Here is a 14,865-nt window from a genome sequence, read left to right as displayed (position 1 = left end):
CAAGTTGAGCTTAAAGAATATAAATAAAACTCTTAAAAAGTGAGCTCTAAGAATATTGGTCTACTAAAATCTTATGGTTGTGGAAGAAGACATCCAATTCACTCACAAGTCTCATTACGCAAGATACTGTCCGCACACATAATGCACTTCTCACGCAATGATTTGGGGAATGGAGGGCTGCTTTAACACCACTGTTTGTCTTATTTTCTTCCACTCCTTGGCAGAGCAATGAGCTGCACAAATTTATTCACAGACACACGGAAGAGGGTTCAGCCTGCGCCTCTCGGAGCATGGCCAACATCACAGTCACCTGACCGTCCACCATTATTCACAGGTGGAAATCATGCAACTCTGTCCGGTCATCAGAGTGCTTAGTAAACATCACTATCTGCAGGAAGAATTTTAACATCCTCCTCCAATCACCGATGGGTGTCACGTGTTTCACTTCTACCATCAGAATCTCGTCGAGCAGACTTCTTCCGCTTATTATACGAAGTGCGGTGATATCTCACCTGGTTGCTGCCTCCACTAATGGATCCGGTGCCACCAATGTGAACACCAGTGCCATTTCCTCCAGGGACATTTTCTCCCATATATTTGCTTCCATTGATACCTTTGGCATTACGAATTTCCCCAGCAATAGCCGACGAGCCTGAAAGAAAATTCTGAGTGAGAGAGTGGGTTAGATGCTATCAACAAATTCTGCTGAGAATAAGAAAAAGTTTTGGAGTGAGATTAATAAGTTGAGAATGCCTAAGGAACAAATGGACTTGACAGTTAAAAATAGGAGAGTTATTAGATGGAGAGTTGGAGGTATTGGGAAGATGGAGGGAATATTTTAAGGAACTGTTAAATGTTGATGATGATAAGGAAACTGTGATTTTGTGCATTGGGCAGGGAGGTATAACATCTTGTACGAGTGAGGAAGAGCAAGTTGTGAGTGTGGGGGAAGTGCATGAGGCAGTGGGTGGACTGAAAGGGAGTAAAGTGGCTGGGATTGATGGGATAAAAACAGAAAGGTCAAAAGCAGGTGGGGATATAGCATCGGAATGGTTGTTGCTTTTATTTAATAAATGTATGGAAGAGAAGAAGGTACTTAGAGATTGGGAGAGAGCATGCATAGTTCCTTTATATAAAGGACAAAAGAGAATTAAATATTATGGGGAAATAAGCCTGCTGAGTATACCTAGTAAAGTATATGGAAGAGATCTTATTGAAAGAATTAACCCCTTGACTGTCGCAACCCCAAATCCTGAGGCGTCTCCTGGTGTCGCAAATTTCTGAAGAAGAAAAAAAAATTATTTTTTCTTATGAAATGATAGAGAATCTTTTCCAGATTGTAATGACACCAAATGAACGAAATTTAATGGAAAACTGACGGAATTACACTCGCGAAGTTAGCATCCTTGCCCATATTTACAAATCGGCGATTTCGCTCACTTTGAGCCCTATTTTCTGCTAATTCCATTGTTCCAGTTGACCAAACTCATAGTTATTTCTTTAGAACTCAATTTTTTTCTATCAGTTGAGTACAAGAAACTGCCCATTTACCGATTTCAACTACCCAATAATGTGGTCAGAAATTTGCAATTTGGCCAATTTCACGAAAATTAAAAAATATGGCAATTTCAAAATAGGGTCCAGAATGAACAATGCAGACATTCCTGGCTCTAAAATAACATTTTCTTTGTTCATCAGTCATGTCTTCAGGCCCCTCTGATATTACTCTTGCTTTCTATTTTGAATTTTTATTCAAACAAAAAATAGAAGATTTACTGTTATGCAGACTACTGCAATATTGTAATAATTGTATAAATAATGTCAACCCATTCATGACTGCATATCAGAATGGCTACTTGGACATTTATTGGGAAATGACATTGTTTGTTTCCTTTTGAACATCAGCAAAAATTAAACATTTCCCCTACATTAGAGCTCCATTTCAAGGTTCTTTTCATAGTAAAACCAATCAAAATCACCTCTATTTCTATAATATGCTTTCCATTCTATCGAAAGAGACCAAGAAAACTAGAATACAACCATAAATACTATAAGAAAATAGACCACAAAGTCGGTATTTTAATTAAAAAAAAAAAGGTCAGTTTTTTTTTTCACTATGCACTGCGTGCTGCAGGATTTTTTTTATGTGGTGCACAATGACCACACAGATCCATTCTCTCACATGTGGGCCTACCAGCTTTCTCCTGCTTGATTTGAAGCTGCTAGAATTTATGAGCATATATACGTCAAAAACGGTGGCTCATAAGACGTATATATACGACTGAAACAGTCAAAGGGTTAAGAATAAGATGGAGAGCAGGATCGCAGATGACCAAGGAGGCTTTAGGAAGGGTAGTGGGTGTGTACAACAAGAGTGAAGCATATAGGTGAACAGTATTTAGATAAGGGTAAAGAGGTTTTTGTTGCATATACGGATTTAGAAAAGGTATACGACAGGGTGGATAGGAAAGCAGTGTGGCAGTGTCGTAGGTTACTGAAAGCAGTTAAGAGATTATATGAGCATAGTGAGGTTCAAGTCAGAATATGGAGAGAGGGATATTATTTCCCAGTAAAAGTAGGCCTTAGATGGCGATGCGTAATGTCACCATAATTGCTCGATATATTTATAGACGAGGTTGTCAGATTAGTGAATGCTCATGTGTAGACAAGAAGTATGGGATTAAAAGATAAAGAATAACACAAAGTGGGAATTGTCACAGTTGATTTTTGCTGATGACACTGCTTTTCGGAGACTCAGAAGAGAAACTGCAGAGGTTGGTGGATGAGTTTAGAAAGGTATGTAAAAGAAGGAAATTAAAAGTGAACATAGGAAAGAGCAAGGTGATGAGAATAACAAAAAATACAGGATATCAGATTGGAGGAAATATGGAGGAAGCGAATGCACTCAGAAACTTGGGCGTGGACTTGTCAGCACACTGGTCTATGAAAGCCAAGGTGGATCATAGAACTGATGAGGGGAAAAAGATGAGTGGTGCACTGAGGAGTGTGGAGACAAAGAACATTATCCTTGGAAGCAGAGAGGAATGAATGAGAGCATAGTGGTACCAATGCTCTTATATGGATGTGAAGCATGGGTGGTGAATGTTACAACAAGAACACTGGAGGCAGTGGAGAATGTGTCTGAGGGCAATGTGCATTGTGGATATAATTCAAAGAATTTGTAGCTTGGAGATGAAGAGGGTTTGGAGTTTCAGCAAGCGGGTGGGAGGGTGTTAGATAGGAGTGGAGAGAAACAATTTTGATGATGATGTGCTGTTGGAATGTAAGTAAAATAACAATTATGAAAGGGTTCAGGGAAACCTGTCAGCCGGACTCAAGTCTTGGAAGCGGGACGTACAATGCCTGTGCTCCAAAGGAGGGGTGATTATATGTTGCAATTTTTTAACCTTCGTAAGCATGCCTCTGGCAAGACAATGATGGCGTGAATGATGAAGATGGAATTGTTTCTTCTTTTTCAGGTCACCCTGCTTTGGTTGGAAACAGCCAATGTATTAACAATAAAATAAAATAATTGTGTCTTTCATTTTAATAACCAAAAAGAAAAAGTCAAATATATAAATTTAACCCCTTGACTGTTTCTGTCATAATATACGTCTTACAAGCCAGTGCTTTTGATGTATTAATACGCCAAAATTTTAGCAGCTTCAACTCAAGTGGGAGAAGGTTGGTAAGCCCACATGTGAGAGAATGGGTCTGAAAATGGGGCTCAAAGTGGGTGAAATCGCCAATGCGTAAATAACCCGAAGATTGCTATCTTCGTGAGAGCGTAATTCCGTACATTTTCCATCAAATTTCGTACTTTTGGTGTCATTACCATCGGGAAAAGGTTCTCTATCATTTCAAAAAACAAATCATTATTTTTTTTTTTTTTGTGGAATATTTAGCGACACTGAGATACTTTAGGATTTCACATTGAGACAGTCAAAGGGTTAAGAAGGTTTAAATTAACAAATTAACGTATGTACGTGGATGCCTGAATATGCTCACCTCCTTGTGGTTATAATGGTTCATTCTCAGATCCTGGACCTGCCTCTTACCTTGCCACTCTTCGGTTTCACTCTCTCTTAGTCTCATGGGCCATATTGTACCTCCTTTTAAAACTTTATATTGTCAGTTAAAACCAGAGTAGGGGAGTTAGCAGATGGGGAGATGGAGGTTTTGGGTAGATGGCGAGAATATTTTGAGGGGCTTTTAAATCTCGACGAAGAAAGGGAGGCGGTAATTTCATGCACTGGGCAGGGAGGTATACCATCTTTTAGGAGTGAAGAAGAACAGGATGTGAGCGTGGGGGAGGTGCGTGAGGCATTACGTAGAATGAAAGGGGGTAAAGCAGCTGGAACTGATGGGATCATGACAGAAATGTCGAAAGCAGGGGGTTATAGTGTTGGAGTGGTTGGTACTTTTGTTTAATAAATGTATGAAAGAGGGGAAGGTACCTAGGGATTGGCAGAGAGCATATATAGTCCCTTTATATAAAGGGAAGGGGGACAAAAGAGATTGTAAAAATTGTAGAGAAACAAACTTACTGAGTAAACCAGGAAAAGTGTACAGTAGGGTTATTAATGAAAGAATTAGAGGTAAGACAGAATGTAGGATTGCGGATGAGCAAGAAGGTTTTAGAGTGGATAAGGGATGTGTAGATCAAGTGTTTACATTGAAGCATATATGTGAACAGTATTTAGATAAAGGTAGGGAAGTTTTTATTGCATTTATGGATTTAGAAAAATCATGTGATAGAGTGGATAGGGGAGCAATGTGGCAGATGTTGCAAGTATATGGAATAGGTGGTAAGTTACTAAATGCTGTAAAGAGTTTTTATGAGGATAGTGAGGCTCAGGTTAGGGTGTGAAGAAGAGAGGGAGATTATTTCCGGTAAAAGTAGGTCTTAGACAGGGATGTGTAATGTCACCATGGTTGTTTAATGTATTTATAGATGGGGGTTGTAAAAGAAGTAAATGCAAGGGTGTTGGGGAGAGGGGTGGGATTAAATTATGGGGGAATCAAATACAAAATGGGAGTTGACACAGTTACTTTTTACTGATGATACTGTGCTTATGGGAGATTCTAAAGAAAAGTTGCAAAGGTTAGTGGACGAGTTTAGGAGGGTGTGTAAAGGTAGAAAGTTGAAAGTGAACATAGATAAGAGTAAGGTGATGAAGGTATCAAATGATTTAGATAAAGAAAAATTGGATATCACATTGGAGAGAGGGAATATGCAAGAAGTGAAAGTTTTCAGATATTTGGGAGCTGACATGTCAGTGGATGGGTTTATGAAGAGTGAGGTTAACCATAGAATTGATTAAGGAAAAAAGGTGAGTGGTGTGTTGAGGAATATGTGGAGACAAAAACATTATCTATGGAGGCAAAGAAGAGAATGTATGAAAGTATAGTGGTACCAACTCTCTTATATGGGTGAGAAGCTTGGGTTGTAAATGCTGCAGCGAGGAGGCGGGTGGAGGCAGTGGAGATGTCCTGTCTAAGGGCAATGTGTGGTGTAAATATTATGCAGAAAATTCAGTGTGTGGAAATTAAGAAAGGTGTGGAGTTACTAAAAGTATTAATCAGGGGGCTGAAGAGGGGCTGTTGAGGTGATTTGGTCACTTGGAGAGAATGGAACAAAGTAGAATGACTTGGTGAGCATATAAATCTGTAGCAGAAGGAAAGCAGGGGTAGGGGTCATCCTTGAAAAGGTTGTAGGGAGGGGGTAAAGGGGCTTGGACTTCCGGCAAGCATGCATGACCGTGTTAGATAAGAGTGAATGGAGACGAGTAGTTTTTGGGACCTGACGAGCTGTTGGAGTGTGAGCAATGTAATATTTAGTGAAGGGATTCAGGGAAACCGGTTATTTTTATATAGCCGGACTTGAGTACTGGCAATGGGAAGTACAATGCCTGCACTGTTGTATCTGGGTGCCTCTGCACCCTGCCTCGGTGGGAGACAGCCGACTTGTTGAAAAAAAAAATATTAGGGTGGATAGAAGAATAATGTGGCAGATGTTGGAAGTGTATGGAATAGGTGGCAGAATAAATTAAATTCTGTAAAAGTTTTTAAGAGGACAGTGAGGTTCAGGCCTTAGACAGGGATGCGTGATGTCACCATGGTGTAACGTATTTATATATGGGGTTGTAAAAGAAGTGATTGCTAGGGTGTAGGAAAGAGGTGTGGGATTAAAATTTGTAAAAATCTGATACAAAATGGGAATTGTCTTAGTTACTTTTTGCTGATGACACTTTTTTGAAAGATTCTGAAGAAATATTGCCAAGGTTAGCAGACAAATTTGGGAGGGTGTGTAATGGAATTTGAAAGTAAACCGAGGAAAGAGTAGGGTGATGAGGGTAAGAAAAGAGTTAGGTAATGAGTGACTTGATATCAGATTGGAGTGAGGACAGAGCAAGTGAATGTGTTCAGGGATTTCGGAGTGGACCTGTCAATAGATGAGTACATATATGAAAGATGAGGTAAACTACAGCATTGATGAAAGAAAGAAAATAGGTGGTGTGGTGAGGCATCTATGGAGACAAAGAACATTATCTATGGAGGCAAAGAAATATGTATGAGAAAATAGTGGATCCAACACTCTTACACGAGTGTGAAGCATGGGTTGTAAATGTTGCAGCGAGGAAGAGATTAGAGGCAGTGGAGATGTGTCTGAGGGCAATGTGTGACATATATATGCAGAGAATTTGCAGTTTTGAGATTAGGAGGAGATGCAGAGTTACTAAAAGTATTATCCAGAGGGCTGAAGAGAGGATGTTGAGGAGATTTGGTCATTTAGAGAGGCTGGAGCAAAATATGACGACTTGGAGGGTGTATAAATCTGTAATGGAGGGAAGGAGGAGTAGGGGTTATCCTAGGAAAGGATGGAGGGAGGGGATAAAGATTATTGTGTGCAAGGGGTCTGGACATCCAGCGTGTTAGATAGGAGTGAATGGAGACAAATCATTTTGGGGACTTGATAGAGCTGTTGGAGTGTGAAGAGGGTAATATTTTGTGAAAGGATTTAGGGAAACCAGTTAGCTGGACTTGAATCCTGGAGGTGGGCATTACAATGCCTGCAACTTTAAAGGAGGGGTTTGAGATACTGGCTGTTTGGAATGACAACTGAACTGTCATATCTGAGTGCCTCTGCAAAGACAGTGATTATGTGTGAATGATGATCAAAGTGTTTCTTTCATTTTTGGGCCACCCTGCCTCAGTGGGATGCAGCCAATTCGTTGAAAAAACACATGCACACATACACACACAGTACTGACGGAATTATTATTTATGAGAATTCGATATTTTTCTATTAAAAGGTCAATTAAACCAATTCACTGACTGCTAATAAATTTATTTTTAAACGTCAGTACAGGTCAACTATTTTACATTGATTAATATTTGGTTTGACTACCCCTAGCATCGATAAGTGCTTTAACATGTGTGGACATCATGCCAGTGATCAAAGTTTTGCATAATTCCTTGTTGTAATGGTTTGGAGTGCAAAAATTGTTTTCTGCTTCTTACTGAACGTAATAATTCCATTAGCGTGCATTTCCTGTGCCCGTGCTTGCTACTAAAAGTGCCTTTTGTTTTTTCTTGCAGTTTAACAGTTAGAAAGAAAGTTAGCAGAAATGGGTTAAAATGGTAATCTGAGTCCTCGCAAAGTGGGACCGATTAGTGTTTTATTGAGTGATTGCACAATGAAACAGAAAGAAATAGCAATAAAACTTAGTGTTTCTACACAGTCAGTAAAACTGAGAAGAAACTGAATTACGATCGAGATTTTAAACTCATAAAGAGTGGGAATATGTGGTAGAAAATGGAAAACAACACCAAGACTAGACAGAAAAATAATACGAATGGCTCTTAACAGCAAAAGAAAATCTTGCAGGCAGATTTCCTTTGACCTAGCAGCAGCAGGTGTTAGCCTTGCCTGAAGGACAGTTAATGAGAGGCTTTTGGAGAATGGAGTGAAAGCACATCATCCCAGAAAAAGCCACGACTTTCTGAACCCATGAGTGGACTTCTGAACAATGGAAATAGGTAATAATTACATTTAGCTATTCAATTCGTTTGTTGTTCATAAAAGAACATTAATTATTAGTAAAATGATAATTCTATTTGAAACAAATTTAAAATTACCATTCAGCTTCTATTGTTTTTTCTATTGTTGAAGTGGTGTTCTCTGATCAATCAACCATGGCAGTGCTGGATGAATGTGTGCTGCCTGAATATCTGAAGAAAATGGTCAAATTTCCTCAGAAAATCATGGAACAAGTAGTTTGCATAATATTGAAGGTACCATGAAGTACTACAATGTTGAAGTACAGGTCGGCCATCACTAATCCGGCATCATTGGGATCTGTAGTGTGCCAGATTAGTGAGTTTGCAGGATTACGGAGTGGTTAGGTTAGAATACACTTAATTAACCTATCAATAGAGACTGCTACATCTTCCTCATTTTCATCGCTGCTTTCTCCCCCACTGGCTTGCTGCTCTGGATTTACAACCATCTGCATAATTTCTGAGTCAGTATAATGATGAAATTTGAGTCAGTATAATGATGAAATTTCAAATTATGCTAGCCGAAATTAGTGCCGGATTACCGATGGAACCAGGTAACTGATTACCGGATTAGTGACGGCTAACCTGTACTACAATGCCAATTACTGCTTCAAATAAAGTATTGGTATGGTGATGGACAATGGATATTTCAACAACTGAGTCCCATGTCATACGGCAAAAATCAGTAAAGTTAGGGTGTGCATAAAATGGCATTGAGCTTCTACCATGGGCTTGAAATTCCTTTGACATGAATCCAATTGAGAGTTTATGGTCCGTACTGAAGGATGAAATACACAATGTTCCCATTATGACCAAAGTGCAACTCACAGAATGCCTTATTAAGGCTTGGTTTTATTCTGCTAGAATAAAGGAACTGGCATGACCACATGTGTAAAAGCACTTATGGATGCTAGAGGTTGTTAAACCAAATATTAATCAAAATAAAATAGTTGACTTGTACTGGTGTATAAAAATAAATCCATTAGCAGTCAATGAAACTGGTTTAACTGACCTTTTAGCAGAAAAATATCTAGTTTTCAAAAAATCCATAATAATTATGCCAGTACTGTACATATACAAATGCACACAAACTAGACAGGCTAAAAAAGCCCATGTCACAGCAGTGAATCACATCTTTGCATTAGAGTTTAAACAAGTGCTCATGTATGCAGCCCACTAACCACATCCATTACTATCTTGTTCTTTCCAACTAGAATTTTCATTATACAGTACCAGCCATCTCCCGTTAGTAATTATATGCTTTTAACTTCCACAAACACTTCTTATTAACCATACATCCCAAGTACTTAAGGTTCTCAACAGTGTACAATACTTCTCCATTTTTTAAAATACTTTCCTTTTCTTTTCACTAGAAACTTAATTTTAGTTGTTTGCAAGGGTATCAGCCATAATACTTTTAAAAGCTCAAGAAACACACACACATTTTCTTCTTCAATATACTGCACCTAAAGCAATATAGTCACATCACTTCTCATTGTTGCATATTCCATGCATAATGTTCAAAACAGTAAACGTATTAGGAAACAGAGAAAGAGCAAACCTTGAGATGACTGAGAGTATCTCCTGTGCTTTGGCCAAGGCTTGACAGGGCTGGTGTTGTGTTGCACAGGGGATCCTCCACCTTGTTGCTGGTGTGGGTGCCAAGTTTGTGTTGCAGAGTACTCATTACGTGCTTGACTATGAGACTGTTTGCTTGTGTTAGATGCGTCTGACAAGTGTGATGGAGTGCGGACCTCTGTCCCTGCGCTAGGGATGCGTTGTGATATATTGCTGCCAGGCAACGTTTGATGTTTCCCGACACTCTTGCAGCTGACTAAATTGCTTAATGTTGATGCTTTAACTGCTGTGGCACTGTGGTGGTGAAGCTGATGATGTTGATGAATGTTTGGAGAGCTGTCTCTGCTACCTTCACTCATGTCCACAGCCTGGTCAGAATCCTACAGAATAACATTAATTAACACCATGTACAGTAATACTTATCATATTTGCTAGTATCTTATAAGAACATAAGAACATAAGAATGGAGGAACACTGCAGAAGGCCTACTGGCCCATGCGAGGCAGGTCCTTATCAAAACGACTACTACCTAAAGCTTCCCTAGAAATAACTCCCGTACCCCATGACACCAATCAAACCCAGCCCCTCCCACTCATATATTTGTCCAGTCTCTTCTTAAAGCTACCCAACGTCCTAGCCTCTATCACCCCACTGGGAAGACTGTTCCACGCATCTACAACTCTGTTAGAAAACCAGTACTTACCTATGTCCTTTCTAAATCTAAATTTATCCAACTTAAATCCATTATTCCTGGTTCTTACCTGGTTCGACACCCTCAGTACTTTATTAATATCTCCCTTGTTTATGCCTTGTTTATGTAGTGATCCTCACTGTGAAAGAATAACAGCCTATACAAAATCACTGCCAAACTAGTCATTAATTAAAGTCATCACACAATCCAAAATTTGCTAAAGCTATAGCCACCAGGGATGCAAGGAGAAATAAATTCTCTGCTTTTGGGAGATTCTAAAGAAAAGTTGCAAAAGTTAGTGGACGAGTATAGGATGGTGTGTAAAGGTAGAAAGTCCAAAATGAAAATAGATAAAAGTAAGGGGATGAGGGTATCAAATGATTTGGATCAAGAAAAATTCGATATCACATTGGAGGGAGGGAGTATGGAAGAAGTTAAATCTTCAGATATTTGGGAGTTGACTTGTCAGTGGATGGGCTTATGAAGGATGAGGTAAACAACAGAATAGATGAAGGAAAAAAAGGTGAGTGGTGTGTTGAGGTATCTGTGGAGACAAAAAACATTATCCATAGAGGCAAAGAAGGTAATGTACGAGAGTACAGAGGCATCAACAGTCTTATGTGAGTGTGAAGCATGGGCTGTAAATGCTGCAGTGAGGAGGAGGCTGGAAGCAGTGGAGATGTCATGTCTAAGGGCAATGTGTGGTGTAAATATTATACAGAGAATTCGTAGTGTGGAAATTAGGAGGAGGTGTGGCATTACTAAAAGTATTAGCCAGAGGGCTGAAGAGGGGTTGCTGAGGATGTTTGGTCATTTAGAGAGAATAGAATAAAGTAGAATGACTTGGAGAGCGTATAAATCTGTAGAGGAAGGAAGGTGGGGTAGGGGCCATCCTCATCTTTCTTTTCGGACTTTTTTTTTCTTTCTTTCTTTTTGGGTCACCCTGCCTCGGTGGGAAACAGCCAACATTCTAAAAAAAAAAAAAAAAAAAAAAAAAAAAGGAAGAGCCCAGAGGAGAAAGGAGACGAAGTGTATCAGGCTGTGGGTAAGATGAATGGGGAGAAAGCAGCTCCAACAGATGTTAAGCCTAAGGTGCTAAAAGTAGGTGAAGATACAGTTTTGAAGTGGTTGGTGTATTATTTTATCATAATTTTCAAGTTTGTATATTCAACTCCAACCTTTATATTATCCTTTGTACCTGTGTACCTGTCCACCATCTTACTATCGTATTATAACCAAGACATTACCCTGGTTTTTTTTACTATTATTCTTTTGGTACTTTAATTGTGAATTATATTTTGTCAATTTAAATCTAGTTATACTCCTGATCTTGTCAACAACCTATACCAGACTCTAGTGCAATTGCAAGTACCATTTCAATTTGTATTTTTATATTATACGTTTATATTATAATTCCTACTCTAAGATTGTTTTCATATCTTAGTGACTATATTGTGTGTGCAATTAGTGTATATTTCAATTATATTATTGTTCAAGGCCCTTAACTATCTTTTGCTAACTAGTACCAACTACCTCATATATTTTTTTTTCTACTTTTTTTTATTCTTTTGCTACCTTAACTTGTATATTTTATCTTGTCAATTTAAATCTAGTTATACTCTAATTCTTGTAAACAACTTATATAACACATTAGTGCAATTACAATTGAGAGTCTTGTGCCTTTTTTATATTATTAGATTAAACTCAGTTGTACTATAGTCAATACCAAATTCATTATATTAGACCATATTGCAATTACTAGTGAGAGACTGGTGCTATTTTTAATTTGTATTGTTATATTATTAGATTAAATCTAGTTGTACTATAGCTCATTCTAGCTCAAAACATAGACTCCACAAAAGTCATTATATTAGACCTTAGTGCAATTATTTGATTACCACTTTATTGTTCACCACAACTTATATTAGTCCCTTTTATATTATAATTTTATATTATAATTCTAACATTAAAGAATTACCTTTAAAGTACTACCTACTATCATATTCCCAAGCTCCATTATTTGATCATCACTTTATTTGTTCACCACAAATTATTTTAGTCCCTTTTATATTGTCTCCTTTATTTTAGCTTTAAAAAACTACCTTAGCTCATTATTTTTACATTTGTTAAATAATTCAGGTGCTATTTTTTTTAGCTTTAGAATATTTACTTTGTTTTATACTTAATTCTAACTATAGATTCACTACAAATCTTATGATTACAAGCATTGATCCTGATACCAACCTCTTATTTAATGACTTAAATGATTCAAACAGTTACTGTAATTACTACACAGCAGAACAATCAAAGGCACTTCTCAGAACCAACAACAACATAACTATCTTTAACTACAATATCAGATCTTTAAGCAAGCATTACGATGACCTCCTAGCATTACTAAATTCCTTGCATGCCAATATGTCCATCATTACACTAACTGAAACCTGAAACTACAGATGTCTATGCCATTCCTGGTTACACAGCCATACACAACTGTAGGCCAGACCAACAAGGGGGTGGCACAGCTATATACTACTCAGACCAACTAGAATGTATCACTAATACTTGCACAAGGGATGAACATGGGGAATATATAATAGCTAAATTCAAATCCAAATACCTACAAAAACCTCTCACAGTGATAAACATCTACAGAGTTCCACAATCAAACATTAGCCAATTTAGTCAAAACCTAGGAAGTATGATAACTGATGCACGCATGAACAAAGATCACTTACTACTCTCAGGTGACTTCAATATAAATCTCCTGCAAGACCAGGACCCTCACGTTACTGAATTCACAAACATAATGAGTAACTGCATGTTGCTACCAACAGTAACAAAACCTACAAGAGTTACGGAGACTAGTGTTTCCCTACTTGACCACATCTGGACCAACACCATATCCCCTTTAAAATCAGGCATAATTACAGATAATACCACAGACCACTACCCTACTTTCCTCATAACAACTCTTGGTAAAATACCCCAAGACACTACTAAAGTCACCTTCAGACTTCACAATGAGGCAGCCATTAATAACTTCACAACAGCAGTAACAAACATTGACTGGCACACTGAGCTAGAAATCTATAGAGATATTGACGAATGTTTTAATAATTTTCTAAAAAAGACTCAATACCTCTATAACAAGCACTGCCCTAAAAAAACTAAACAGACGACAGCTAAGAGACTGAACAGTCCCTGGCTAACACCCAGCATTCTCAAATCCATAAATACAAAACACCGATATGAAAAACAGTACAGAATGGGTCACATAACCAGAGACCAAACAAAACGTTACTCGTCAATCCTAACCAGCCTGATAAGAAGGGCAAAAAAACTGTATTATGAGAACAGATTATCCAACTTACGAGGTGATATAAAAAAGACCTGGAAGACCCTATCAGAAATTCTGGGAACAAAAAAGATATCATGAAATAGCGAAATAAAATTAGCAAAATCAGATGAACCCCAACTCCCACCAACAGAAACAGCAAACAGACTCAATGATTTCTTCTCCACTATAGGACAAAACCTTGCCAATAAAATCCCAAGCTCAGATACCCCACCAAATGACTACCTCACTGGCAACTACCCGAACACACTGTTCCTAGCTCCGACTAACCCATACGAAGTCTCCCTTATTATCAACGCACTAAAAAAAAGGCAGGAGATTTAAATACCTTACCACCCTTTATATACAAAAAAGTGTCACAAGTACTATCACCAATCATTGCAACACTCTTTAACAAATCCATTGAATCCTCCACCTTCCCTACAGCTCTCAAAATAGCAAGGGTCACCCCGATCCATAAAGGAGGAGACCAAACAGAGTTGAATAACTATAGGCCAATATCCAATTTACACCCTCTCTCAAAAATCTTCGAAAAATTAATTCATAAATGAATCTACTCCTACCTCATCTCCCAAAACATTCTCAACCCCTGCCAATTTGGATTCAGGCCTAATAAAAATACTAATGATGCTATTATACACATGCTAGAACATATATACACTGCAATAGAGAAAAAAGAAGTCCCACTGGGGATCTTCATTGACTTACGTAAAGCTTTTGATACAGTTGACCATGACTTGCTCCACGTAAAATTGTCACACTATGGTATTAGAGGGCACTCCCTCAACTACCTCAAGTCATACCTCAGCAACAGAAGCCAATATGTGTATGCAAATGGGGCAAGCTCTTCCACTCAACCAATTACAGTTGGTGTCCCACAGGGAAGTGTCCTTGGCCCTCTTCTCTTTCTCCTATACATAAATGACCTACCAAATGCTTCGCAATTACTCAAACCCACACTTTTTGCAGATGACACTACATACGTCTTCTCTCACCCGAGCCCAGTCACGCTAGCCAATACTGTAAACACCGAATTACAGAAAATATCTACCTGGATGAGGACTAACAAACTTACACTAAACATTGACAAAACCTACTTCATTCAGTTTGGTAACAGAGCTACAGATGTACCTCTTAACATAACGATAAACAGATCACCTATCACAAAGCTAAC

General features: G+C 38.3%; 1 protein-coding gene across 2 annotated transcripts in view; it reads right to left on the bottom strand.

The window, feature by feature from the left end:
* The window catches only part of LOC128706591 (terminal nucleotidyltransferase 4B-like), a 367,220-nt gene that overhangs the window by 1,654 nt on the left and 350,701 nt on the right, over window positions 1-14,865 (bottom strand). The window contains exons 9-11 of one of the 2 annotated variants that reach the window (XM_070090751.1): window positions 9,626-10,022; window positions 8,143-8,235; window positions 515-652 (exon numbers count right to left, since the gene is read on the bottom strand). In XM_070090751.1, coding sequence (XP_069946852.1) covers window positions 8,165-8,235; window positions 9,626-10,022 — 468 coding nt within the window. In that variant the 3' untranslated portion in view covers window positions 515-652; window positions 8,143-8,164. Of the gene's footprint in view, window positions 653-8,142; window positions 8,236-9,625; window positions 10,023-14,865 lie in introns of both variants that reach the window. The other variant, XM_053801532.2, reaches the window with a different exon arrangement.

This window comes from Cherax quadricarinatus, chromosome 3, assembly GCF_038502225.1.
Source record: "Cherax quadricarinatus isolate ZL_2023a chromosome 3, ASM3850222v1, whole genome shotgun sequence".
Taxonomy (NCBI): Eukaryota; Metazoa; Arthropoda; class Malacostraca; order Decapoda; family Parastacidae; genus Cherax; species Cherax quadricarinatus.
This window is presented reverse-complemented; position numbering and strand designations above follow the sequence as displayed.